Raw genomic sequence first — 25,195 nt, forward strand, 5'->3', positions numbered from 1 at the left:
TAAGCAAACACCTGCCCCCCCCCCCGTTTTGATTTCTGAGAAAGAATCTCATTCTGTCCTCAGTGAGGTGCACCAGCAAGGTGAGCTGATGGGGCCGATGAACTAGGTTGGCTGGAGACCAAGCCGGCGACTCATCGATCCTGGCCCCCTGAACTCCCAGTGGTGGCTGGAGCAGGGAGAGATTCTTGGGGGTCCCTGGGGTGGAGCGCTCAGCCAGGGCTCGGGCAGAGAGGATCCAGGAGCCTACCCCGAGGCCCACCGACCTCGGTAAGTGGTAGCGCCCCACTGCTTCCCAGCGCCGCCCAGAATGTGTCTATCCAGGTGGCGGGATCGGGCGACTCCCCCGTGGCGCCGTGCCGGGGACGCCCGGTGCCTCCCGCAGGTCACCAAGGGCGCCGGGGCCCGCGCCACACCTGTCCGCTCCTCCTGGAGGCCCCGGCGCCGCTGCTGCCGGCCCCTCGGCGCGGGGCCCTGTGTCCGCCGTCGCTTTGATCCCGGGGGCCCCGCTGGATAAAAGTCCCGGGCGGCTCCGCGCCAGCGCCAGAGGGGGAGCGCAGCCGAGCCGGCGTCCCAGCGGGCTGGCGCAGGGCGAGCGACGCCGAGGAGCCGGGGCCGCGGGGCCGGCCTCGGTGAGCGCGGGGCTCGGGCCGGATCGGGGCGGGAGGGGGGGCGGGCCGGAGTCCGGGTCGCCCGCGGGCTTCTCTGGGTCTGGGCAGCGGGGTGAGGGGGGACCCCGGCGGCTCAGGTGAGCGCGCCCGCCCTGCGCCCCCAGCCCGTCGGGCCCGGCCCCTGCGCAGCAGGCGGAGTCCCGGCGCGGAAAAGCCCCAATCCTGCCAGCGCCGCCCCCCCGCCGCCCCCTCCAGCCTCCCGGGGGCGGGGGTGGCGGCGCCGGGCCGGCCGCGGGGAATGGAGCTGCCGGGACCGCGGGGCCGCGCTGCCCCCCACGGAGCCGGGCCGGGAGCGCCTCCGGCGGCCGCGGCGGGGTAGGCCAGGCCCCTCCGTCAGGCTTGCGGTTTGGGAAGAAAAGGCGATGCCTCCGCCAAGAAAAGAGCGAATGCGGCCCCCTCCCCCTCCGCCGAGCCGGGCGGCGGCGGCGGCGGCACATCTAACGCGCGGGCACCCGGGCCGCCGCGGCCCCCGCAAACTACGCCCAGGCTCGGCCCCCGCCGCTTATTGGCGCGGGCCGGAGCCAGCGCACCCAGACCCTGCTCTGCCCTCGCCGGCCGCGCGCGGAGCCCGAGCTGCCCAGGCCGACGGCGCCCGGCCCCCGGAGCCTCGACGCCGAGCCGCCTGCGCTTCCTCTGCCGGGCCCAGCGCGGGGAGCGGTGCGAGCGAGCAGGCGCGGCTGGCGCCCCGCGGCCCGGCGCCCCCGGCCCGGCGCCCCCGCCGCCGCCGCAGCCGCCTCAAGGCCGCCCGCTCTCCGCAGGTGGCCGCGGGCCCGAGCGGCGGGGCCATGGGCCGAGGGGTGCGCGTGCTGCTGCTGCTGGGCCTGCTGCACTGGGCCGGGGGCGGCGAAGGCAGGAAGACCTGGCGGCGCCGCGGCCAGCAGCCGCCCCCGCCGCCGCCCCCGCCTCGTGCCGAGGCCGCCCCTGCGGCGGGGCAGCCGGTGGAGAGCTTCCCGCTGGACTTCACCGCCGTGGAGGGCAACATGGACAGCTTCATGGCGCAGGTCAAAAGCCTGGCTCAGTCCCTGTACCCCTGCTCGGCCCAGCAGCTCAACGAGGACCTGCGCCTGCACCTCTTGCTCAACACGTCCGTGACCTGCAACGACGGTAGCCCCGCGGGGTAAGGCCCGCACCGCCCGCACCGCCCGCACCCGCCCGCACCGCCCGCACCCGCCCGCACCGCCCGCACCGCCCGCACCCGCCCGGCGTGCCCCTGCACCCGCCCGGCGTGCCCCTGCACCCGCCCGGCGTGCCCCTGCACCCGCCCGCACCGGCTCCGGCCGCCTGGCCACCAAGGCGCGAGTGCCGTCCGCCTCCGTGCCCCCTCGGACGCACGGCGTCTCTGCGCTGGTCGCCCCCGGGGGAGAGGAGCCGGCCCTGGGGAGGGCCCGGCTCGGGGACCCGCAGCGGGGGTGGGGTGCGGTGCGGCAGCGCTCGGAGGGCTGGCGTCCAGCCAGGCCGGGCACTGACCCCTCGGCCACTGGTGCCCAGCCCCTCTGCTCGCGTCCTTCGGTCTCTGGGCGGGGAGATGGCAGTCCTCGAGTGGCCCTGGCACCAGCAGGAGGAGGCGACGCAGCGGGGCGGGGAGAGTCCTGCTGTACCCCCACCCCCACCCCAGCTCCACTCCAGCCCTGTCTGCTCCCGGCTGCTGCCGGCACTGCCTGGGATCCCAGCCAGCCAGAGGGACAGGGAAGGGGCGCAGGTGGGGCAGAAGGACCTGGGGTGCGGCATTCACCCCTCTCCAGCCCCCAAGTATATGAAGGAAGGATGTAAGCGGGAGGGTTGGGGAGGGGTCAGGGGCCCCCCACACCCTCAGCTAGTCGACAGCCGGAGGACCAGACGTTAGGTCGGGGCCCGGTGACACCCGTGCCCTCCCACGGCCTCCTGGCGGGTCCCAGGGCCCCCGCGCCACGCACACTCCTCTATCGAGGGCTCTTTTCAGTCTCCAAGCACCACTGCGCGTCCCAGGAGATCCCGAGGCCGGCGAAGACCGCTCCCCCCGCCCGGCCGCTGGCGCCAAGGTTACAGCGGGTCCCGCGCGGGGCGGGCCGTGGGGATTTTCCACGGACCACACAGCCCCTCGCGGGCCTTTCCGCCCCGCGAGCGCCACCTCCCGGGACGGGCCACCGCTGGCGGGGCCGCGCGCGCTCTGCGGGACCTGGCCCCTGGCGCCCCCGTGCGGCAGGCGCGTGCGCCCGGCGACAGGTGGAATGACCCTTTCCTCCCCAGAGCTGGGTCCTGCAGCCCCGGCTGACCACCCTGTCCGCCCGTCCCTCCTTCCCCTCTTGCAGCTACTACCTGAAGGAATCCAAGGGCAGTCGGCGGTGGCTCCTTTTTCTGGAAGGTGCGTCCCAGGAGCCCAGGCGGCCAGGTGGGCGGAGGCCCCTGGGTGCTTGGGCCCTGACAGTGTGGCTGTGCCCGCAGGTGGCTGGTACTGCTTCAACCGGGAGAACTGCGACTCCCGCTATGACACCATGCGGCGCCTCATGAGCTCCAGAGACTGGCCGCGCACCCGCACAGGTCAGAAAGTCGCAAGCCTCGGATGGCCGGGGCTGCCTGCCAACTGCCGGTTGGGCAGGGCAAGCTGGGCTCCCACTTCCAAGTTCTGGAAGAACTCCTGTCCTCCTCGCTTTCTAGAGCCCTGAGGAGGCCCCCACCCCGCCCGTCCCCCAGTTCTCTAGCCCTCCTAAGGTCGGGGGCTCCCCACCTAGCATCCCTCGTTCTTGTTCCACAGGTAACCTCCGGGGGGGGGCTTACCATGGCTGCTCTGTCCCCCACTCATCCCTAGGCCAAAGCAGCCGGTGGAGGGTGGGAGAGGGCCAGGGTCCCATCCACTTGCGTTGTGGCCAAGTAGGATGGCCCACACCCCACGCCTTCCTGTAGTCCCTGTTGCCGCACAGAAAGACCACGCCTCTGCCCCCCCCGCAGGTACAGGGATCCTGTCTTCCCAGCCGGAGGAAAACCCCCACTGGTGGAATGCCAACATGGTGTAAGAGGGAGCAGAGCGATGCTTCCTGGGGGGGTCCTTTCTTTCCTGGGGAGTCCCGTGGGGGGTGGTCCTCCTTGGGGAGGGCCCTTATGGCGGCGGGGAGTCCTTCCTGGGCGGCCCTGTCCTTGGGAGGGTCTTGTCCTCAGAGAGGTCCTTCCTAGGGGGTCCTGTTCTCAGGATCTTTCCTGGGGAGGGGGTCCTTCCTGAGGGCCTTGGGCAGCGGAGGAGTACGGCGGCAGGCTCACCCTGTCCTTGTGTCACAGCTTCATCCCCTACTGCTCCAGCGATGTGTGGAGTGGGGCTTCATCCAAGTCTGAGAAGAGTGAGTCCTTTGCCTTCCTCTCTCTTCCCTGGCCCCGAAAGACGAGGCCGGGAGGTCGGTCTCGTAACTCCGTCTAATCCCCTGACAGTGTGTCCCAGGGTGCCTGCCCCAAGCACCCACTGCCGGGTGTCCACGGCTGGCTTGGTGCCTGCAGGGGTCCGCACTCCTGGATGTTCCCTGGGGAGGGGCCCCCAGCATAGCCTCGGCACCTGTCCACCCCCCTCCAGTTCACCGCAGCCCTGGCCCCGTCCCCTGGAAGGGCCTCCAGGCCCCTGCTAGAACGCCTGCTCCTTCCAACCTGGAGGCAGGAGGCCTTGCTCTCTGCCCAGGCCCCCACTTGAAGCCGCCCTCCTCCCCCATGCAGACGAGTATGCCTTCATGGGTGCCCTCATCATCCAGGAGGTGGTCCGAGAGCTCCTGGGCAAGGGGCTGAGCGGGGCCAAGGTGCTGCTGCTGGCCGGGAGCAGGTGAGCCAGGCAGGGCGGGGCGTGAGTGCGCAGGGGCTGTGGCAGGAGTGGGGATGGGAACGCAAGGAGGGGCAGAGCCTGGGACTCTCGGGGGCTCCGGCCTCACCAAGCCTGGGCAGGCGGCGGCAGCGGGAGGGCAGCTGGATGCCTGGGAAGCCTTGGACCACAGTGACCTAGGTAGTCGGTGAGGGGTCGGTGGTGGACCAGGGCACCTTCTCCAGGGGCCGGGGTCCCTGTAAGTGGGATCACACCTGGTTGCGGGCGTGCAGGGGGCCCAGAGGACATCTATAGACGAGATGGTGGGGCCTGAGGCCACATATGTCGTCTTCGTTTGCAGATAAGGAAACTGAGTCAGAGAGTGAGAGAGAAGGGAAAGAGGAGTGGGAGGAAGTGGGGTGGCCTGCCGCTTAGCTCGTTGCCTCGGGGTCAGTGCCTCTGAGACCCCACACGGCCTGTGGGCCTCACACATGACACGGAGCCCGTTGGCAGTTCAGAATGCATCAGGATCCCTGCCTGTCCGGGGGGCTGGGCTGGGGGCAGGGCGGGTTCTGGGGCCGCACCTGGCCTCACGTGCTGCCTTCTCCGCAGCGCGGGGGGCACAGGGGTGCTGCTGAACGTGGACCGCGTGGCCGAGCAGCTGGAGGAGCTGGGTTACCCAGCCATCCAGGTGCGGGGCCTGGCGGATTCGGGCTGGTTCCTGGACAACAAGCAGTACCGGCGCACAGACTGCGTCGACACGGTCACCTGCGCGCCCACGGAGGCCATCCGCCGCGGCATCAGGTGCCGGATGCTGGGATGCTGGCTGGGCCCACCGGCTCCCGTGCAGCGCGCCTGGGGGCGGGGGCGGGGCGGGGGGGGCTGGGGGCCGCCTGACCCACGGCATGTACCCAGGTACTGGAACGGGGTGGTCCCGGAGCGCTGTCGGCACCAGTTCAAGGATGGAGAGGAGTGGAACTGCTTCTTTGGCTACAAAGTCTACCCGACACTGCGCTGTGAGGGGCCAGCCGTGGGGGGGCCCACGGGCCAGGGCGGGGGTGGGGGGCAGGGAGTGTCGGTCTAGGCTTCCTCCAGCCTGGAGTCTAGAAGTCGGTCTGCAGACCCCTGCCCGCCTACATGGGAGTGGGGTACCTGAGTCATCCGGGTCTGCCTGGGACCTTCCTGGTCTCAGCGTTGAAAGTCCACTTGGTCCCAGACAAACCAGGACAGTTGGTCACCCCGTCCACATTCACAGTGAGGAATGTGCTTGGCAGCCGAGTGCCAGCGCTGCCCTTGATGGGGCCTTGGCTGTCCCTCCTCCTCTCCACCCTCAAAGGGACAGCATCACCAAGCTTTGGTCAAAGCGGAGTCCCTGGGAGCCAGGCTGGGGGAGGGGTGGGGGTGGGTGCCAAGGGTCTTCCTCAAACAAGGGTGCTGCAGGGGGCTGGTGACCAGCACTCTGGGGGGGAGCCCAGCCGGTCTGTGAGCCTACCGTGGCACTGGCTGAGACCTCAGAGGCCCTCAGCCCGGACTGGGGGGCCGAGTGCCGAGGCAAGGCCCAGCTGAGCTCTGCCCCCCAGGCCCAGTGTTTGTGGTGCAGTGGTTGTTCGACGAGGCCCAGCTGACTGTGGACAACGTGCACCTCACGGGGCAGCCTGTGCAGGAGGGCCAGTGGCTGTACATCCAGAACCTGGGCCGCGAGCTGCGGGACACGCTCAAGGATGTGCCGTGAGTGAACTGAGGGCCGCCGTCTCAGCCCTCCAGATGTGCAGCAAACCCTCGGGGTTATGGGAGGGATGGAGCGGCTGGGTGATAGACATTGGGGAGGGTATGTGCTGTGGTGAGCACTGTGAATTGCGCAAGACTGTTGAATCACAGACCTGTACCTCTGAAACAAATAATGCAATATATGCTAAGAAAAAGAAAAAGAAGAAGATAGCAGGAGGGGAAGAATGAAGGGGGGGAAATCGGAGGGGGAGACCAACCATGAGAGACTGTGGACTCTGAGAAACAAACCGAGGGTTCTAGAGGGGAGGGGGTGGGGGGATGGGTTAGCCTGGTGACGGGTATTAAGGAGGGCATGTTGTGCATGGAGCACTGGGTGTTATGCACAAACAATGAATCATGGAACAGTACATCAAGAACTAATGATGTAATGTATGGTGATTAACATAATAAAAAAATGAAAAAAAAAAACCCTCGGGCTTAAAGACAGGGGTCTCACAGACGGCAGAACCGGAAGCAGCCGTCCAGCAGTCCAGACAAGGGGTGTTAGCCAGTGCTAGAAAGAAGGGAGCTTTCAGACCACGGAAAGACGTGGAGGAAACGTAGATGCATGTTCCTGGGAGCAAGGAGCCAATCTGGAAAAGGCTACATGGCCTATGATTCCAACCCCGTGACATTCAGGGGAAACGGCAGAACGGTGAGGCAGTAAGAAGATCAGTTGGTACCAAGGATAGAACTGGAAACGGGAAAGGATGAACGGAGCACAGAGGAATTTCAGGACAGTGAAACTGCTCTGCATGAGACAAGAGGGTGGACAAGCGTCATCATACATTTGTGCAAACCCGTAGAACACACAGCAGCGAGAGCGAGCCCTAACGTACGCCCCGGGCTCTGGGTGATGATCCTGGGTCCGTGCGGGCTCCTCAGTGTGACAGACACACCATCTGGTGGGACGCTGATTGCAGGGAAGGCTGTGCGAGTTGGGGCGGGCGCGCACGGGAAATCACTGTACTGCCCACACCATTTTGATGTGAACCTAAAACTGCTCTAGAAATAAAGCCTATCACACACAAAAAAAGCCAACTCCTCACGTGTCCGGGTTAGCCTCCTACCGCGGCCCAGCCGGAAGGGATGCACTCGGAGCGGGGTTTGGAGGCGGGGAGAGACGTGGGTTAGTCGGGAGCATGTGGGCAGGCGGGGAGAGGCCTGGTCCTGAGGAGCAGCTCGCCAGGCACTGCTGCACGAGGGAGGCGGGAGCCGGGGAGAGAACAGGTCCCCAGGGGAGTGGGCACCGGGGTGGGGCAGGGAAGGGGCCCAGGTGGTCGCTATAAGCCGCTGTCTCCTCCCCAACAGGGCCAGTTTCGCCCCCGCCTGCCTCTCTCACGAGATCATCATCCGAAGGTCAGTGTCCGCAGCTCCTGGAGAGATGGTGTCCCCGGCTCTCGCTCTGAACCCCCAGCCCCGCCCCCACCCACCGGCCACCTGCCTTCCCTGGCTCTGTGGAAGGGCTTCCTAGGGCTGTCAGTGCCACGTCCACAACCAGCTGTGTGGCCAGAATTCAGACCCAGCCCACCTCCCGTGGTAGCCTGCTTTGGCCACACCGAGTGACCCCCGCCTGGATTTCTGTCTGTAGCCACTGGACAGACGTCCAGGTGAAGGGGACCTCGCTGCCCCGGGCGCTGCACTGCTGGGACAGAAGCCTGCATGACAGCCACAAGGCCAGCAAAGCCCCCCTGAAGGGCTGCCCCGTCCACCTGGTGGACAGCTGCCCTTGGCCTCACTGCAACCCCTCCTGCCCCACCATCCGGGACCAGTTCACGGGGCAGGAGATGAACGTGGCCCAGTTCCTCATGCACATGGGCTTTGATGTGCAGACCGTGGCACAGCAGCAGGGCCTGGAGCCCAGTAAACTGCTGGGCATGCTCAGCAGTGGGAGCTAGGGCTCCCAGCCCCGGGGGCTGGCCCTGGGGGCCGGCCACCTCCCCGGGCTCCCCTGCCCCTCCTAGGGCACACAGAGCCCCGGCTGTGTCCCCACAGCTGCCTTCACTGCCCCTCTACCACTGCCTTCAGGAGGCCCAGCCAGAGCCGGGAGTCCTGGGTCCTGCCGGGAGCCCCAGCCCCCCTCCTGCCTGCGCCGGGGAGCCCCCCGTGCGGGGTTCCGGCCCACCGGCCCACCAGCCCAGGGGGCCCCCCGGGCCAGCCCCAGCCTCAGACTCTCCTGGCCTTTTGTATTATTTTATAAAGTGACTTTTTTTATTACTTTAATTTTTTTAAAAAGGAAAATAAGAAATATATGATTAATGATATTGTTTTGTAACATATATTTTTTAAATAATGAAAAAAAAAAGACAACAAAAGAGCCTCACCCTGCAGGCGTCTTTATTTGAATGGGTCGCTTGCCCACTGCACAGCCCCTGAGCCCACCCCCAGGGCATCAGGGATCCTGGGGGGCAACCACTGGACACACAGGTCCTGTTCAGGGCCCCACGCCTACCTGTGTCCCGTTCCAGACCCTTCCATTCACACACTCAGCAAGCACGGGGCGTGGGCACGGCACAGGCCCTAACACAGTGGGCACATCCGACTCTTCTCCGTCTGGGGACACGGCGCACGCTGAGCCGCTAACCGTGCTTTGGACCCCTGCACTGCCAGCGCTGCGTCGCCCTGGAGACCTCAGTGCGGCCTTTTGTCACCCCAGGGAAACACTCCTTCGCCAGAGAACATGTTCTTAAAAAGTTTGCATCGCATCTGTTCTCACGAGTTCCCCCAGGCACACGCGAAGATACAGATTCGGGGAGGAAACCTCCCCCGGCCCAGTCCCCACTCTGCTTCCCAGAGCGCAAGTGTTCCTGTTGCTGCGGGTGGTCCCAGGGGGGCCGGCATCCCAGCACACGTGCACCCACACCAGGCGCCTGGGTCAAAGCCCCAGGGGTGGGACTGCTCCGCCCTTTGGGCTTCCTGAGCACTCCCTGCTTCGGGCACCTGAGCGTGGCCCCAAGCGGCCCTCGAGCGGGTTTTGTTAAAGCCCCTGGAGAGGCCATGTGACAGAGGCAGGGTCCTTGCGCGGGTTTTGTTAAAGCCCCTGGAGAGGCCATGTGACAGAGGCAGGGTCCTTGCCAGCTCGGCCTGGGCTCCACACCCAGCCTCCTGCCGCAGATGGCAGGAGTTGGCAGACCCGTCCCCAGAATGGGGAGAATCTCAGAGACCCCACACCCTCACTCCCTGCAAGGCCAGGGGCCGTGCCCGGGGCGTCTGACCAGCTCTGCCCACACCTCGGGGCCACCGTGGGCCTGAGAGGGACCCAAGCAGAACCCCAGGGTGCTGGGGTCGTCTGCTGAGGGGTTCCGGGGCCGCCTCCCGCCCCACCTTCAACCCACTGGTCACCCATGTTGGCTTCCCCAGGTGGCCCTGAGTGGCCCACCTGTGGTCCCCTCCATGGGCCACTGCTCCATGGTCCCCTGTGGGAACCCGTGCAGTCCCAGTGGCCAAGGGCAACAGTGAGGTCGGGGATGGGGCGGCCAAAGGCTGGAGATGAAAGAAGGTGTATCCAGGAGTGACCGACTGCTGGCTTTGGGGTGCAGCCCCTTCCTGGGCCCCCAGACAGCCATGGATGGTGCGCTCCCAGTGGGAAAGGAGGCAAGGAGCGCCCCAAAGGGGAGACTTCACAGGGAGGGGCCTGCCACGGTCGAGCTGGGCGGGGGACTCAGGCCTTGCTGCCCTTTAACCAGCTCTGTGCAGAGAAGGGCGGTGGGTGGCGACAGCGCAGGCAGGCAGACGTCTCGCTCCACCTGAGGCGGCGGCCCGGAAGGGGTCAGCGGGCAGCTTTGTGTGTCTCAGATGCGCCGGGCTCACTGAGCACCATACCGGTGGCTTAGGCCTGGTGGGACTCCTTCCACCAAAGGAATAAACCCTTTCTCCATGTGTTCCCGACAAAATAAGAGAGAGGCAAGTGGTCAGTCCTCGCCACACTTTACTGCCAGGCTGGTGACAAAGTAAGCCCCGGGCACACTAGGTCATGGCTGCCATGAAACCTGCAGTACTCGGCATGGCTGCCCATGTGACATGGGCACACTTAGGCCACAGCTTCTCCGGAAACATTGCTACTTTACGTTTCCCTTATGTGATTCCTGCAGGAGCAAAAATGCTCAGCACATGCTTTAAAAAGGGGGGGGCTGGGGCGCCTGGGGGGCTGAGTCGTTGGGCGTCTGCCTTCAGCTCAGGTCATGATCCCAGGGTCCCGGGATCGAGCCCCGCACGGGGCTCCCTGCTCGGCAGGAGGCCTGCTTCTCCCTCTCCCACTCCCCCTGCTTGTGTTCCCTCTCTCACTATGACTCTGTCAAATAAATAAATAAAATCTTTAAAATAAACAAACAAACAAATAAATAAAATATATATTTTTTTAAAGTGGGGGGGCACCTGGGTGGCTCAGTCGGTGAAGCGTCTGACTCTTGGTTTTGGCTCAGGTCATCTCAGGGTCCTGAGTTCAAGCCCCATCGGGCTCCACGCTGGGCATGGATCCTGCTTAGGATTCTCTCTCTCCATCTGCCTCTGCCCTTCCCACTGCCACCTCCACCCCCTGCTTGCAAGCATGCGTGCACTCCCCCCACCAAAGAAAAAAATTCTGCTAAAAAAAAAAGCCAGAAGATGCAGCTGCCTGGGCAAGATGCTCACACGGCTGCCCTCCCCTCCCCCTGTCGTCAGAGCGGCTGTGACCTCCGGGCCCCGCAGGCGGTCCTGCGCCATCAACCCTCAGGCCCTGAAGTCTGACTACCAAGCCTCTGTGTCCCCTGAGCACACAGAGCAGCTACACCTGCCTTTCTGTCCCATGGACACCTGCTTAATGTCATCATCGAGCTCCCAGCCAAGTTGTTCCTGCTTTATGGGGGCTTTCCCTGACTCCCCCAAAAAGGCTAAATTCACTTGAAATTTTGTTGCTATTTCCACACTGTGAGCAGCTAGAATCTCAGTGTTTTTCTATGGTGACAAGTTAATGAAGGCTTGAGAACAGACGTCGTCACCAGCCTTGCGCCACGCACGTGGGGAGTCGGAGTCTGGAATCTGGAGCATGTCCCGTGTCAGGCCCCCAGGGGTCCTCACCACTGTCCCAGCCACGAAGCAGATCCCAGGGTAGGGTGGCCAACAGACCGTGGGGAGGACCCCAAGGCTGCCCATGGGCGCTGTGGGCAGGCAAGCCCTGCTGGCAAAGCACAGGACATAGACTTTGCTGTGATCTGCTCTCCAACTCTGAAGGTCCCTTACAGACAGGAAGTGGGTAAGAACTGAGAAAGGGGTTACAGACAGGACTCAAGCACTAGGGCCACAGCGGAGCCGACCCCTCTGCCTCTGCCCTGCTTCATCACAGAGAACTCAGGGCTTGGCTCCACCCCCCTGGGGGGCTGGGGAAAGCTGGGGGTCCAGTGGCCAGCAGGGGCTTCGCCCAGACTTAGGCAGCAGCCCCTTAGGGATGAGGAGAAGCAAAGCCCAGGGCAGACACTGAGGACCTGAGTCTGGGCATGGCCCCCATACCATGGGGACCCCCTCCCCCGGGGGTGGCCACGGGTCTCAGTTTCCCCACGGAGAGCAGGATGATAAAGACGGGTGTGCATACCTGGCATCTGAGACCCAGCTCCCTCATGAAGGTCTCCCGCTCAGCACCCGCCTGCTGACCCCACCCCTTGCACATCATCTGCTGCCCTGTCCAGGCCCCCGGGGATGCTGCCGTACTTGGGCTCCGCGGTCACTGTCAGGTCAGCTTGCCGGCCAGGCTACCTGGGACACTCTTGTTGCTGTCATGCCGGTCCCTCCCCAGCATTTCCCCGCTCCATGTTTACCTGATTTCCAGGTATCTCCACGCTGGCAGTTGGAGGCCCCCACCATGTCTCCTCAGGAAGGGAGGACCCCCTCACTCACCACCCCTGCTCCAGCATCCTGGGAGGCTGCCTTCTGCCTGCATATTTGGGCTGGCCATCCCCGGGCACCCAGGGACACCCCCCAGCGCTGGCAATGCTGAGCCCGGTCTTCCCGAAATGCCCAAGGTTTCAGGTGCTCCAGGCTGGACCCCTCGGGTGAGGGCGGGGAGGGTGGTGCCCCAGCAACCGTTACTGTGGTTGAGAAACACGGCTGGGTTCACTGTTAGGGTTTGCTGAGTTATGAACTTTGGCTGAAGCGTGGCACGTGTCTGCATGAGATAAATGAAACTGCTCCGATCGAGAGGGTTTCCTTCCAGCTCCCTGTGGTCTCAAGGCAGTGGCAGCTGAAACCATCCTCCCTGCACCCCCCCCGACGCCGGAGGCCCATGTCCCCCTTGCTCCCTTGCCCAGGGTCAGGAGCTCATGGAGGACACTTGGAGGAATGAAGCAGACAATCCTTCCCAAGGGCACACACGTTGCTGACCAGGGACGGAGCCTTCCTCCTGAGGGTGAGTGAGCTGGCCTGGCTCCCCAGTGAGCAGGATGAGGGCATTCCATGGAAGGGCTGCCTTGCGAGGCCTTCCTACCCACCCTGTAGCGTCCAGACACTATCTCAGAGGATTAAAGACGTGAGAACCAACGAGAATCCCTTATTTTACGATTATATTAACTGTTCCGGAGGATTCATAAACAGGCACGTCAGGTCACATGACCACCACAGTTCCACTGTTAGAGGGGGTTGTGTGTGTGTTCGCCGAGAACACTGTCCACGAGAGGCCCCCACGGCTGCTGAGACCCCGGGAGGGCGGCAGAAAATGGAGATGTGGACACGTGAAGTGGGGACACCACTCCACGCAGACGGCCCAGCTCCCATGCTCTGGACCCTCCCTGTCACGATTCTCCCGACAGATACCCTGGTTTTCCTGCCGAGAGCATTTAGCAGAATCTAACCGCGGGGGGCGCCTGGGTGGCTCAGTTGGTTAAGCGACTGCCTTCGGCTCAGGTCATGATCCCGGAGTCCTGGGATCGAGTCCCACATCGGGCTCCCGGCTCGGTGGGGAGCCTGCTTCTCCCTCTGACCCTCTTCCCTCTCCTGCTGTTTCCCCCCCCTCTCAAATAAATAAATAAACAAATAAAATCTTAAAAAAAAAAGAATCTAACCGTGGGGAAACAGGCAGACAGACAATACACACTGAAAGACAGCCTATGAAGACACTGGCCTGAAGTCTTCAAAAAGACAGTGTGTATGGGGGCGTTGAGACTATTCTGGAATAAAGGAAACTGAGAGACATGACAGACCGATGCAATGCATACTCCCAATCAGATTCTGATGCAAACGTTTTAAAAGGTATAGAGCGCAGGGCCTCTGGGTAGTTCAGTTGGTTGAGTGTCTGACACTTGATCTCAACTCAGGTCTTGATCTCAGGGTCCTGAGTTCAGGCCCCGCACTTGGCTCCATGCTGGGTGTGGAGCCTACTTAAAAATAATAATAATAAAATTAATTAATTAAATTAATAAAAGTTACAAAGTATATTTTGGGGATAGATTGAGAAAATTGAGTAAGGACCATGTATCAAGTGATCATTCTTTAATTTCCCAATTGTGGGGGCACCTGGGTGGCTCAGTTGGTCTGCCTTTGGCTCAAGTCATGATCTCAAAGTCCTGGGAGAGAGCTGCCCCCCCACCTAGTTGGACACCTTGCTCAGCGGGGAGCCTGCTTCTCCCTCTCCCTCTGCTGCTCCCCCTGCTTGTGCTCTCTCTCTCTCACTCTCTCTGTGTCAAATAAATAAATAAATAAATAAATAATAGAGGCGCCTGGGTGGCTCAGTCGTTAGGCGTCTGCCTTCGGCTCAGGTCACGATCCCAGGGTCCTGGGATCGAGCCCCGCATCAGGCTCCCTGCTCCGCGGGGAAGCCCGCTTCTCCCTCTGCCACTCCCCCTGCTTGTGTTCCCTCTCTCACTGTGTCTCTCTCTCTGTCAAGTGAATAAATAAAATCTTAAAATAAATAAATAAATAAATAAAATCTTTTAAAGAAATTTCCCAACTGTGGGAGAATGGCTTTGTTCTTAAGAGGTGTCTATAGAAGGATCTAGTGGCAAATCATCATATCTGCAGAATTAACTAGTATTTTTTTAACGATTTTATTTATTTATTTACAGAGGGAGACACAGCAAGAGAGGGAACACAAGCAGGGGGAGTGGGAGAGGGAGAAGGAGGCTTCCCGCGGAGCCCGATGCGGGGCTCGATCCCAGGACCCTGGGATCGTGACCTGAGCCAAAGGCAGATGCTTAACCGACTGAGCCACCCAGGTGCCCCCAGAATTAATTAGCATTATTAATTATTAATTGTGTGGGGGAGAGAGAACACAAATAGAGCAAAATATTAATAATTCTTGAATCTACAGTTAATTCTTGACACCTCGGTGGCTCGGTTGGCGAAGCTTCTGCCTTCGGCTCAGGTCACGATCCCGGGGCCCTGGGGTTGAGTCCCGTGTCGGGCTCCCTGCAGGGAGCCTGCTTGTGCGCACTCTCACTCTCTCTCTGACAAATAAATAAATAAAATCTTTAAAAACAATAATAATTTTTGAATCTAGGCAAAAGATATCTGAGTGTTCACTGTATTATCTTGCAACTCTTCTGTAACTTTGAAATTTTTCTAAATGAAAAGTCAAGAGAAATATGCATAAGGCTGTATATTGTACACAGGATGGTCCCAGTGGCTGAGCTGGGCAACAGAAACACAGGGGATTTTTCTTTGTCTTTTCCTGTATTGACAGAACCTTCACATGGACAACCTTTACAGTCAGAAAATTGTTCTTCGTTTTCAAAATCATTTCATATACTGTTAATACTTCAGCCTGAAGAGGGGAGACCTGAATTTTTTCTAGGCGTTATTATAAGTTGAGGAAAGACAAGTGAAGAATTCCATAACGAACCCCCAAATAATAACTAAAGCTCTGTGCCCCGGGGTCAGTCCCAACACCTCCAGGAGATCAGGCTGAGCGAGAGCCCCAGGGACTTGGACGGCAGGGTCCTGAAACCATCCCAGCCCCCACTGCTCCCCCTGGCCTCCCGGACATCGTCCTCCCTCCTCACAGGGGTGACCCTGGAGGCTTCCGAGCCCACCTTCCCTGTCTGCTGCTCTCCCTCCCCGTCCCCTGCAGGCCGTGGAGCCAACTGACCGACAGAGGCAGGTGCTTCGGAGGTGGGCCGGTGCCAGCAGCCAAGGGGTTAATGGTCCTGGCAGGGGCTTCGCGGCGGGACGCGGAGGGGGGCGTCAGATGACCCTGGGGGTTGGGGACAGACACACCCTGCTGCTATTCCGGGGCTCAAATCGTGACCACCTATTTATAGTGCGGGGGGGCGGGGTGCTCGGCCCGCCCCACTCAGGCGGCGGAGAGGCCGCCCTCTGCTGCAATGTCAGGCGGCGTCCTCATCACCGCCACTGCAGGCTGCCGGCACCTGTCTCCGCGGGCACAGTGGAAAGCCGGGCCGCGGCCAGGCCGGGACGCCAGGGCCACCGGGCAGCCAGCGAGGGGAGGACCAGGCCGGCCAGATGGGCAGCACCATGGAGCCCCCCGGGGGTGGGTACCTGCACCTGGGCGCTGTGACGTCCCCCGTGGGCACGGCCCGAGTACTGCAGCTGGCCTTTGGCTGCACCACCTTCAGCTTGGTGGCCCACCGGGGCGGCTTCGCGGGCGTCCAGGGCACCTTCTGCATGGCTGCATGGGGCTTCTGCTTCGCCCTCTCTGGCCTCGTGGTGGCCTGTGAGTTCACCCGGCTGCACAGCTGCCTGCACCTGTCCTGGGGCAACTTCACCGCAGCCTTCGCCATGCTGGCCACACTGCTGTCCGCCACGGCCGCGGTCATCTACCCCCTGTACTTCACCCGGCTGGAGTGCCCCCCCGAGCCCGCGGGCTGCGCAGCCAGGGACTTCCGCCTGGCCGCCAGCGTCTTTGCGGGGCTCCTCTTCCTGGCCTACGCTGCGGAGGTAGCCCTGACACGGGCCCGGCCGGGCCAGGTGGCTAGCTACATGGCCACGGTCTCGGGGCTCCTCAAGATCGTCCAGGCCTTCGTGGCCTGCATCATCTTCGGGGCGCTCGTCCACGACAGCCATTACGGGCGCTACGTGGCCACCCAGTGGTGCGTGGCCGTCTACAGCCTGTGCTTCCTGGCCACGGTGGCCGTGGTGGCCCTGAGCGTGACAGGCCGCACAGGGGGCCTGGGCTGCCCCTTCGACCGTGTGGTGGTGGTGTACACCTTCCTGGCCGTGCTCCTGTACCTCAGCGCAGCTGTGATCTGGCCCGTCTTCTGTTTCGACCCCAAGTACGGTGAGCCTGGGCGGCCCCCCGACTGCCCCCGAGGCAGCTGCTCCTGGGACAGCCAGCTGGTGGTAGCCACCTTCACCTACGTCAACCTGCTCCTCTACATCGCTGACCTCGCCTACTCCCAGAGGATCCGCTTCGTGCCCACCTTGTAGCTGCCTGCCCACCAGGGCTCTCCAGGGGCCGCAGGCACCGTGAGGGCCACCAGGGTGAACCCAGATGCCCAGGGAGCAAGCCCGAGGGAGGCAACCACCAGAGCCACTCCTGGATTTCTGGCCAGGCTGGGGGCGGGGGGAGGGGAGACAGAGGGGCAGAAGGCCCTGAGCAGGACACAGGCAAGCACCCTCCTCCCCCAGGCAGCTCCCAGCCCTTCTCTCTGTCTCTTGGTCTATCTCTCTGTGTATCTCTTATCTCTGTCTGTATCTCTCTCTCTCTCTCTTGCTCCATTTCCTGGCCCTCCCTGGCTCAGTGCTACCCACTGCAACATGAGAAACCTTTGAAGCAGATGCTGTTGTGACCCACTTTATAGATAAGGACATCGAGGCTAGGGTTTGGAGGCAGCCCCGTGTGCCCACCAGTGTCTGGAGACCACATTCAGGCCGTGACCTAAGTAGAGTTGAAAAGGGGACAGCTCCTGGGGGTGTGGGAAGGACAGCGCTCTCAGCAGGGCACTGCTGGGGGGCTCTGTACCAGCTCAAGGAGCAGGAGCCTGGCATGGGGACCCCTCCCTGCCCACCTTGGAGTGGCTGTAAGAAGAACAGGAATCATGGTGTGGTCACACACTGCAGCTTCAGCAGGCTGGAGACAGTGCCAGGGGCCTGCAGGGGCCCACAGGGGGTTGGCAGGACCACAGTGAGCGCAGAATGCCGAGGGGAAGCTGGGTTCCCGCCCGGGGAGGGAGTGCCCACCAGGCACCCACCATCAGCCCCCGTGCAGCAGCTTCTGCAGTGCCTACTGTGGGCCCCAGACAGGCGAGTCTGGGGCAGCCCTGACCCAGGGGGAGAGCTCAGCCTGGGGCAGCCACTGGGTCACAGAGCCTGGGCGCTGGGCACCTCCCTAGTGCTCACAGGCCCACGACCTCCGCTCAAGTATCCTTTCACCTGGCCGCTGGGCACCAGAGCCCACCGGGGCTGCCCCCCGCTGCACTCCAGCCAGCTTCCCCTGCTCAGGAGCCCGGACTGGGCCGCCCCAGATCAAGCTGCTGGCTGCCCCTGAGTACAGCAGCCCTGTGGCCCGTCCTGGGGCCTTGAGCAGGAAATAAAGGCCAATGTTGACACGCATCCTGGCTCTGGTGAGCAGTCTCTGCCCAGGGGGCGATGGCCAGGGGCACCTCCTGGGCCATCCCCCCAGTGTGACCCAGTGTGAGCACGGAGACTGGCCGAGACTGGGCCCGACTGAGGGAGGAGGTGCCCCCTGCGCTGAGGGGCAGCCTCCTGAGGAAGAAACGGGCATTGTCCTCTCCCTCTGTGGGCAATGGGGGTGGGGAGGTGAGGGCGATGCCGAGCTGGTCTCCCCCCTTCCAGTGATGTTCACCAGCACCCCACACTCCTGCAGGGGCTTGCCGGGAGGGGCATAGCCATGGGTTCCATGGGCTCCCTTGTGCTGGCACCATGCAGAGCACGAGGGGGGCGACTCGCCTGCCTGGTAGGGACGGTGCACTGACAGGGGTCCTTTATCTGGAGGGGGGCAGGTGTTATTGGCTCAACAGTCGATCCCCAAAGGGACCAGGAGCCGGTGTGTCCTGAGGTGTCCTGACGGCCCTCACTGGTCGGGGGAGAGTGGAGGCCAGGGGGTCCATCTCCAGGTGACAGATGAGCATACGCGCCGTGTCCTTCCTAACTCACAGGGAGGCCTGCACGCCGACCAGTCTTCCTCCTTTTCTAGCCAAACTTCTGAAATGGTCAGCAGCTCCCCAGTCTCCTCGTTGCCCAGTGGCCTTGTGCCCCCCGTGCTCCACCTACCCTAAATGTTAAAGGGCCTGTGGGGGAGACAAAGGAGGAGGGGACCCAGGGCTCAAGATAAACATGGCAGAAGTCCTCCAGGAGGCTTGCCTTAGGTTGTTCCTGCCCACAGTCACTCCCTGAGTGGGAGGATCTTTTCTTTTTGGAGGAGGGAGTTATTTGTCCTTATCACTGAAAAACAGTACTTTTTAAAGGAAGGGGTTCTGTCTTTTGATTATGTCCAATGAGGCAATACTCAGGGGGGCTGTTGGATTTATGCCTATGCATTTGAGTTTGGACCACTCCCCAGACAGTCCACTTCGGACAAGTAGGGTGGGGTCAGGGGGCAGATGTTGGTGGGCTGGAGTCTCAGGGAGCACTCGGGTCGTGAGGTTTGATGGGCATGGATCCTGGGGGTGCCAACTGGAGAAGGGCCTCTTGCTATGGCCCCTCCCTCAGAAGGTAAGGACTAAATGTTCAGATGCACCCATGTGGTGGATGCCAGGAAATCCACCTTGCATGCACCATCACTACCCACTGCTCTGTTGGTGTTGGTGGCCACCACTGTGTCCACAAGAGCTCACAGCCCTGCTTCTGGGGCACAAACATCAGGGTAATGCTGGATCATGTTTGAGGACAGCTTGTTACCATTTAAGATACAGAACTGAAAACATAAAGCGGGTCACCCCTTCCCCTGGGGCTGGGCGGGGATGGTGGTGGTGGTTGGATTGCCAATGACTATTACTTCTCACTTTGCCCTTAACCCTTCTGCTGACCGGGACCCTGGACTGTCCTAAAACCCAAATAAACTCAACTCACTTGAGCCCTGAGCACATCCTCAGGGAAAAAACGACTTGTTCTCCAAATGCAGGGGCAAAAATTTCCATGGACACTGCAGACAAGATGTCAGGAGACATGGGGGTGCTCCACAGGAGCTGGGGGCACTATGGGATCTCATCTTCTGTTGACTGGTTGATCACTACCCACCCCAAGCACCTCTTTGGGGAGGTTTACATGTAAACCTCCTACGGACTATGGCCTCCGTCATGCCTGAGCCGGGTTGGAGGGGGGGTGGGGGGGGTGAAGACTTGCAGAGAAAACCCCAGTTGGGAAAAAGAGGGTCTGGATCTCAAAGGGATTGACCTAGACCTCCCAGGGGGCCCCCAATTTTGAGATTCTGAAAAGGCTTAGGCTATCCTCTCCAATGTCCAAGCTTCTCGGTACAATAAACACATTTTAAAGTGAGAAAACAGTATCAAAATAGTGTTATATTTGGGCGCCTGGGTGGCTCAGTTGGTTAAGCGACTGCCTTTGGCTCAGGTCATGATCCTGGAGTCCCAGAATCGAGTCCCGCATCGGGTTCCCTGCTCGGTGAGGAGCCTGCTCCTCCCTCTAACTCTCCCGCCTCTCATGTACTCTCTCTCTCTCTCTCTCTCTCATTCTCACTCTCTCAAAATAAATAAGTAAATCTTTAAAAAAAATAGTGTTATATTTTAAAATGTTTCCATTCTGCAAATTGTTTTCAAGCCTCCCACAAAGAAAAAAAAAAAGGAAAAGAAAAAAAAAAAAGAAAAGCAAGCAAGCAAAAATATTATACAGTTTGGGCTTCTCCAAACAGTTTGATCAAGTAACAGCTAGCACGGGCCACGCGATTGAGGACACCACCTGGCGTGCCCGTGTGCGCGTGGCCCACTACCAGGCCCCGCGCGGGCAGCCGCCGCCCCGGCCGCTCCTCGAAGGCCCGCGCCAGCCGCAGCCCCGGCGAGCTCAGTCCCCACGCGCGGTCGCGGGGGCGCGGACCCGGGGCGGGGGCGCAGGGAGGCTGGGCCGGGGCGGCGGGGGCGTGAGCGCCGGGCGAGAGGATGATGCAACCGCCCCGGCGCCTCCCGCGCCCCTCGATTGGCCGGCGCCTGGCGGCCGCGCCGCCCATTGGTTGAACAGGCAGGGGCGGGGCCGACGAGGCTCGGGTGCCGCGTGGCGGGCGCGGCTCCGCGGTTCCCGGGCGACCTGCGCGCAGTGAGTGGGTGAGTGGGCGCCGAGCTGGGGTCAGGTGTGGGTGGGGGCGGTGCACTGGGGGAGGCGCATCCGCACACCGGCTCCGGCCTGGGGGTGAGGTGGGGGGCTCGGACGTGGGGGGGGCCTCCGGGCTCCGAGCCGTCGCCCCCCGCGGCCGTCCGACCCCTTCCGGAGGCCGGCACGCCCCTCCCTGTGTCCTCTGTCCCGGACCGTCGGGGGCAAACTGTGAACGGGGAGACTGGAGTGATTGCCACGTCGGAGCGGGCGGGCGGCGTCAGGGAAAGTTGAACCGGCTGGGATGGCGGTGGGAGCGCGGAGATGGGCGCGGGGCCAGCGGCTAGGCCTGGCGCTGCCCGCCCAGCTTCTTGCTCTGGATCCTGCCCCATCTCGCCCCGCAGCTGCCCCTCCAGCGTCCCCCAGCGCCCGCGCCAGCTGCGAGGGTTGTGGGCGGGGCCCCAGACAGCATGAGCGTGGGCTTTATCGGAGCTGGCCAGCTGGCCTTTGCCTTGGCCAAGGGCTTCACAGCCGCAGGTAGGCCCTGCAGCCGGGAGGCCGTGGAGTGGGCAGGGGTGGGCCATTACCCTTCTACCGGCTGTGGGTGAGGGACGGGTCTGGAAAACTTGCCCTGTTTCAGTCCTGTGGGAAATGGCAGCCTTGGGATGTTTGGGGTGGGGTAGGAACTGCTCTCACTCTGGGTGGCGGGATTTCCACTCTCCGTCCTGGGGCTGTGATGGGGGAGACCAGGAGAGGCCTTGAGGAAGGATCTCTGTTACCCACAGGCATCCTGGCTGCCCACAAGATCATGGCCAGCTCCCCAGACATGGACCTGGCCACCGTTTCTGCCCTCAGGGTAGGTGCAGAGTGGAGGGGGACAGGGAGGCAGTCCCTGAAGGGGCTAGTTGGTGTGTCCGGGGAGAGTGTGTGATAGCCTTGACCCTGAGGGCCCCAGGTGTAAAGGGCCAGTGGGAGACACCATGCGACCCCCCGCCATGAGATGCTGTAGCGTCCTGCAGACCCTGCCTCCTGGCCTGCTGGTGGCTCCCCTTGCTCGGCTCTTGGGCCCCGGGTGACAGGCACACGTGCAGCTGGTGGGGAGGGTGTGCCGGACTGGAGTGGGGTTCCCCGAACGGAGCCTCCACAGGGGCTGTGGGAGCCAGGCAGCTGGGACCACAGTGTCAGGGCCAGGTTGAACACATCTGGGGACTGAATACAGCTTTGGTTTGCCACAGCTGAATCAGGGCTCCAGATGTCAAGCTGGGAACCTGCCACCCATAACACCACTCACCCCTGGAGGACGGTCGCCCATGGTGGGGTGGATCAGGGCCGTGGCATGGATACATACCCCTTTTCTGTTTGCAAAAGGGACGTATTCCGGAGCGGAGAGCTTCTTCCACCTCAGGGTGGGAGGGGTGGCTGGGGGCTGTCAGAGCTCCATGCCCTGAGCCCCCTCTCCTGACTGTGCACGTTCTCAGCAACCTCTGTGCTCTTCTACGTGTGGGGTTCTTAGCTTGGAGAGGATACTAGGGGGGCCAGCCAGCAACGCCGGCAGGCTGAGCCCACGTTGGTGCTCCCTGCAGAAGTTGGGAGTGAACCTGACACCCCACAACAAGGAGACCGTGCGGCACAGTGATGTGCTCTTCCTGGCCGTGAAGCCACACATCATCCCCTTTATCCTGGACGAGATTGGCGCTGACATTGAGGATCGTCACATCGTGGTGTCCTGCGCCGCTGGGGTCACCATCAGCTCCATCGAGAAGGTGAGCACTGTGGGTCCAGGCCAGTATGCTGCACAGTGGTCAGGAGCTCTGGCTGTGAAATGGGCACATTGGCCCAGACCACAGCAAGAAGCCAGGAAATGCTCAGTTGCGCGAGTGCGTTCAGTCATGCCTCACACACTCTGCTGGGCAAGGGGCAGTACAGAGACACAGCTGGTTTCTCCTCCAGAAGCTGACGGCGTTCCAGCCAGCCCCCAAAGTCATCCGCTGCATGACCAACACACCGGTCGTGGTGCGAGAGGGAGCCACCGTGTATGCCACGGGCACCCACGCCCAGGTGGAGGACGGGAGGCTCCTGGAGCAGCTCATGGGTAGCGTGGGCTTCTGCACGGAGGTGGAGGAGGACCTGATTGATGCCGTCACGGGGCTCAGTGGCAGCGGCCCAGCCTACGTGAGGACTGGGGATGGGCGGCCACTGGTGGTGGTGGACAGTTCCCAGGCCCTTGGGGCACATCCTCACCCTGCTCCCTGCTCTGGCCGCTGTGGGCAGAGCTGCTGGACCCACTGTTGCTTGGAGAAGGAGGAAGGGCCTAGGGCCGGGGCTTAGCTGCCTTCTCCCTGCAGGCATTCACAGCCCTGGAGGCCCTGGCTGACGGGGGAGTGAAGATGGGGCTTCCCAGGCGCCTGGCGGTCCGCCTCGGGGCCCAGGCTCTGCTGGTCAGTGTTTTTCCCGGTCCTTTGGTGGGAGCCACTCCTTGCCGGGCCGGATGCTGTTGTAGTGGGGGCGGATGGGTGGAGAATCAGCGGGTGCACGGGGGCTGGGGCTGGGGGCAGTGGCCTGCAGGCCGGAGAGGTACCCTGCAGCTGTTCGCTCGGCTCTAGGGGGCCTCCAAGATGCTACTGGACTCGGAGAAGCACCCAGGCCAGCTCAAGGACAACGTCTGCTCTCCTGGCGGGGCCACCATCCACGCCTTGCATGTCCTGGAGAGTGGGGGTTTCCGCGCCCTCCTCATCAACGCCGTGGAGGCCTCCTGCATCCGCACACGGTGGGCCCCCAGTGCTGCCTCGCACATTCTGCTCAGCCGTTCCCTGAGCAGACGTTTACCGAGGCCTGGCAGGGGCGCCCCCAGGGTCATAGCTTATAGCCCCCCCCCAGCCATTGTCCCATGGGGACGGGCTGCCCTGTGGGCCCACGCTGTGCTTCCCACAGAGTGTCACCCCCTGCAGCCCGCATACCAGGGTGACCATCCAGGCCGGGGAGGCAGGCCAGTGGGAAGCAGAGAGAACCCCTGTGGGCTGGGTCACCCCTTCCTCCCTGCCCTCCTCCTGGGGAGATTCGCCAGTCAGCCGGCAGGAGGCTCCGCTGTGTGCGTGCGCTCGCCCCAGCTCTGGGACAGCAGAAAGGAATTGAAGAGGCCGGTCGGACAGCAGGGTTTGGTGGCTCGGCTTGGAGCCGTCGTCCCGTGAAGGGTTCAGGGGCTGGGGCAGCCAGTAGATTTGGTGGCCCTGAGCTGATCTGAATGAGGTGAGGGGCGGACAGAGGGCCGTGTTGGGGAAGGGTGGCTAGCAGAGGGAGCTGTGGTGGGAGGGACAGCAGAGTAGCACCCAGGCCAGCAGGCGCTCCTCCTTCCCTGGTGGACAGATGGGCCCAGGAGGGAGGCAGAGCCCGGGAGCCAGCCCTCTTCACTGCCTCCCCAGGGAGCTGCAGTCCATGGCTGACCGGGAGAAGGTCTCGCCCGCCTCCATCAAGAAGACCATCCTGGACAAGGTGAAACTGGAGTCCTCTGCAGGGCCCTCACTGACCCCTTCTGGCCACTCCAAGCCAGTCCCCCAAAGCCTGGCCCCAGCAGGCAAGGAGAACTGAGGTGTCCAACATGCTCGCCAGGCTGCTCCCCACCTCCTCCTCCCTGCTGGGCTTGGGACGCTTCTGTGCTGGCCGTCCTTAGCCCCAGGCCACACAGGGTGTCCCCACAGCAGCCCGCTGCCCGCCACGCTGGTCAACTCAGGGGTCAGCAGGGGTTGTAACCAGGGAGGGGCCACATCACTGCCCAGCAGGAATTTGTGCAGTCACTGACTGCTTCCTGGCCCAGAACACAGATGGATTCTCCGACCTCAGCGACCCCCTTTCTCTGCCCCCAGACCAGGTCAGGATCTCTTCTTCTGGAGTTCAGGAGGCCTGGGGGTCTTAACTCCCCATGGTCAGCTGGCTTGGGGCTTGGCCCCTCCTGAGTACAAAGGTCAAGTTTCCCTCCCCTGCCCCCCCCCCCCCCCCGCCAGGAAGGCCAGCCAATGAGGAAACCCCATCCCACCCCGGCCTTTTTTCCAATCTCCACTTGGGGGTATGCCGCCTCAGTGTGAGAAGGACCAGAGGGTCCCAAGTGTCCTGAGTCCGGTGGGCAGGGCCACGGCCGTCAACTCCGCCTTATCCCCGTTTGGCATTTGAGAAAAGGGCTCTTTGGATAGTCTCAACTTCTGAGGTCCATATCTCCCATTCCCCACCCAGCTTACAGAACCTGTCACTTCTCTCCCTAGACTTTTAGATGAAATACATTGGTTTCCAACCCAGTGCCTTGTTTTGAACTTCCATCACCCCGTGTGGAGGGAGGGCCCCAGCGGCCCTAGAGGGTCCTTGTTGAGTGTCATCTTAGACACAGCCAACAGGTCCTAGAGCCCTTTATTGCAAGGCATCCTGGCTGCGGGGGACTGAGTCTCAGTGAGCACAGGTAGAGAGAGCTTCTGGGGAAGAGTGTGGTGCTTTGGGCCTCAGTCACGAGGCGGGACCCGAAGCTGGCTCCGGAGGCTGGGCTTCGCATGCCCTGCTGTGTGAGGGGCCCAGCCTCTGTGCCCTCCACACCTCCAAGCTTAGCGGGGGCAGATGTCCCCTCCACTCCCATGGGCAAGGGCAGGTGAGGAAGGAGCCCCCTAGGGAGGTATATTAGGGCTCTCCAGAGACACAGAACCAGCAGATGTGTATATATCTGGGCCTGGAGGGCCTGTGTCCCCCCTGTGTGTGCAGAAGTGGGCATGAGGGTGGGCAGTGAGCAGCCAGAATCACCCCTCTCGGACAGAGCCTTGGCAGCCTCTCTCTGGGGAAAAAAATGTTCCCAGAAGAGGTCGGGCCACAGGCCTGGCCAGGACCAAGGCTG

General features: G+C 62.6%; 3 protein-coding genes across 6 annotated transcripts; all 3 read left to right on the forward strand.

Moving 5' to 3' along the window:
• Positions 1-1,453: 1,453 nt before the first annotated feature.
• NOTUM (notum, palmitoleoyl-protein carboxylesterase) lies at positions 1,454-8,357 on the forward strand. The gene is made up of 11 exons (XM_028112785.2): positions 1,454-1,785; positions 2,957-3,009; positions 3,090-3,185; positions 3,594-3,654; positions 3,918-3,976; positions 4,341-4,443; positions 5,032-5,223; positions 5,335-5,435; positions 6,000-6,147; positions 7,498-7,545; positions 7,778-8,357. Exons 1-11 carry the CDS (start codon positions 1,454-1,456, stop codon positions 8,082-8,084), a joined length of 1,500 nt encoding a protein of 499 aa, XP_027968586.1. The 3' UTR covers positions 8,085-8,357.
• Positions 8,358-15,516: 7,159 nt separating this feature from the next.
• On the forward strand, positions 15,517-17,658 carry MYADML2 (myeloid associated differentiation marker like 2). Its single transcript, XM_028112713.1, has one exon. It carries the CDS (start codon positions 15,610-15,612, stop codon positions 16,531-16,533), a length of 924 nt encoding a protein of 307 aa, XP_027968514.1. The 5' UTR covers positions 15,517-15,609; the 3' UTR covers positions 16,534-17,658.
• A 2,616-nt stretch (positions 17,659-20,274) lies between these two features.
• PYCR1 (pyrroline-5-carboxylate reductase 1) lies at positions 20,275-24,302 on the forward strand. Of its 4 annotated transcripts, XM_028112584.2 has the most exons (9): positions 20,275-20,342; positions 20,733-20,865; positions 21,114-21,184; positions 21,912-22,091; positions 22,279-22,500; positions 22,674-22,766; positions 22,932-23,095; positions 23,748-23,817; positions 24,189-24,302. In XM_028112584.2, exons 2-9 carry the CDS (start codon positions 20,799-20,801, stop codon positions 24,276-24,278), a joined length of 957 nt encoding a protein of 318 aa, XP_027968385.1. In that variant the 5' UTR covers positions 20,275-20,342; positions 20,733-20,798; the 3' UTR covers positions 24,279-24,302. The 4 variants fall into 4 exon arrangements, with proteins under 4 accessions (XP_027968385.1, XP_027968383.1, XP_027968384.1 ...); XM_028112582.1 differs by having other exon boundaries at positions 23,748-24,281; XM_028112583.2 differs by having other exon boundaries at positions 20,287-20,334; positions 23,748-24,281.
• Positions 24,303-25,195: the final 893 nt, after the last annotated feature.

Source organism: Eumetopias jubatus, unplaced genomic scaffold, assembly GCF_037043125.1.
Source record: "Eumetopias jubatus isolate StellerSeaLion01/CBP00866 unplaced genomic scaffold, mEumJub1_p1.0 scaffold_10, whole genome shotgun sequence".
Classification (NCBI taxonomy): Eukaryota; Metazoa; Chordata; class Mammalia; order Carnivora; family Otariidae; genus Eumetopias; species Eumetopias jubatus.

Excerpts from the sequence above, each read along its gene's own strand:
- NOTUM (XM_028112785.2), top strand. The coding sequence starts at position 1,454 with ATGGGCCGAGGGGTGCGCGTGCTGCTGCTGCTGGGCCTGCTGCACTGG. Across the intron at positions 3,655-3,917 it reads TGGTGGAATGCCAACATGGT|CTTCATCCCCTACTGCTCCA; the intron begins GTAAGAGGGAGC and ends CTTGTGTCACAG. Across the intron at positions 5,436-5,999 it reads AGTCTACCCGACACTGCGCT|GCCCAGTGTTTGTGGTGCAG; the intron begins GTGAGGGGCCAG and ends TCTGCCCCCCAG.
- MYADML2 (XM_028112713.1), top strand. The coding sequence starts at position 15,610 with ATGGGCAGCACCATGGAGCCCCCCGGGGGTGGGTACCTGCACCTGGGC.
- PYCR1 (XM_028112582.1), top strand. The coding sequence starts at position 20,799 with ATGAGCGTGGGCTTTATCGGAGCTGGCCAGCTGGCCTTTGCCTTGGCC. Across the intron at positions 22,501-22,673 it reads GTGGCAGCGGCCCAGCCTAC|GCATTCACAGCCCTGGAGGC; the intron begins GTGAGGACTGGG and ends TTCTCCCTGCAG. Across the intron at positions 23,096-23,747 it reads GCCTCCTGCATCCGCACACG|GGAGCTGCAGTCCATGGCTG; the intron begins GTGGGCCCCCAG and ends CTGCCTCCCCAG.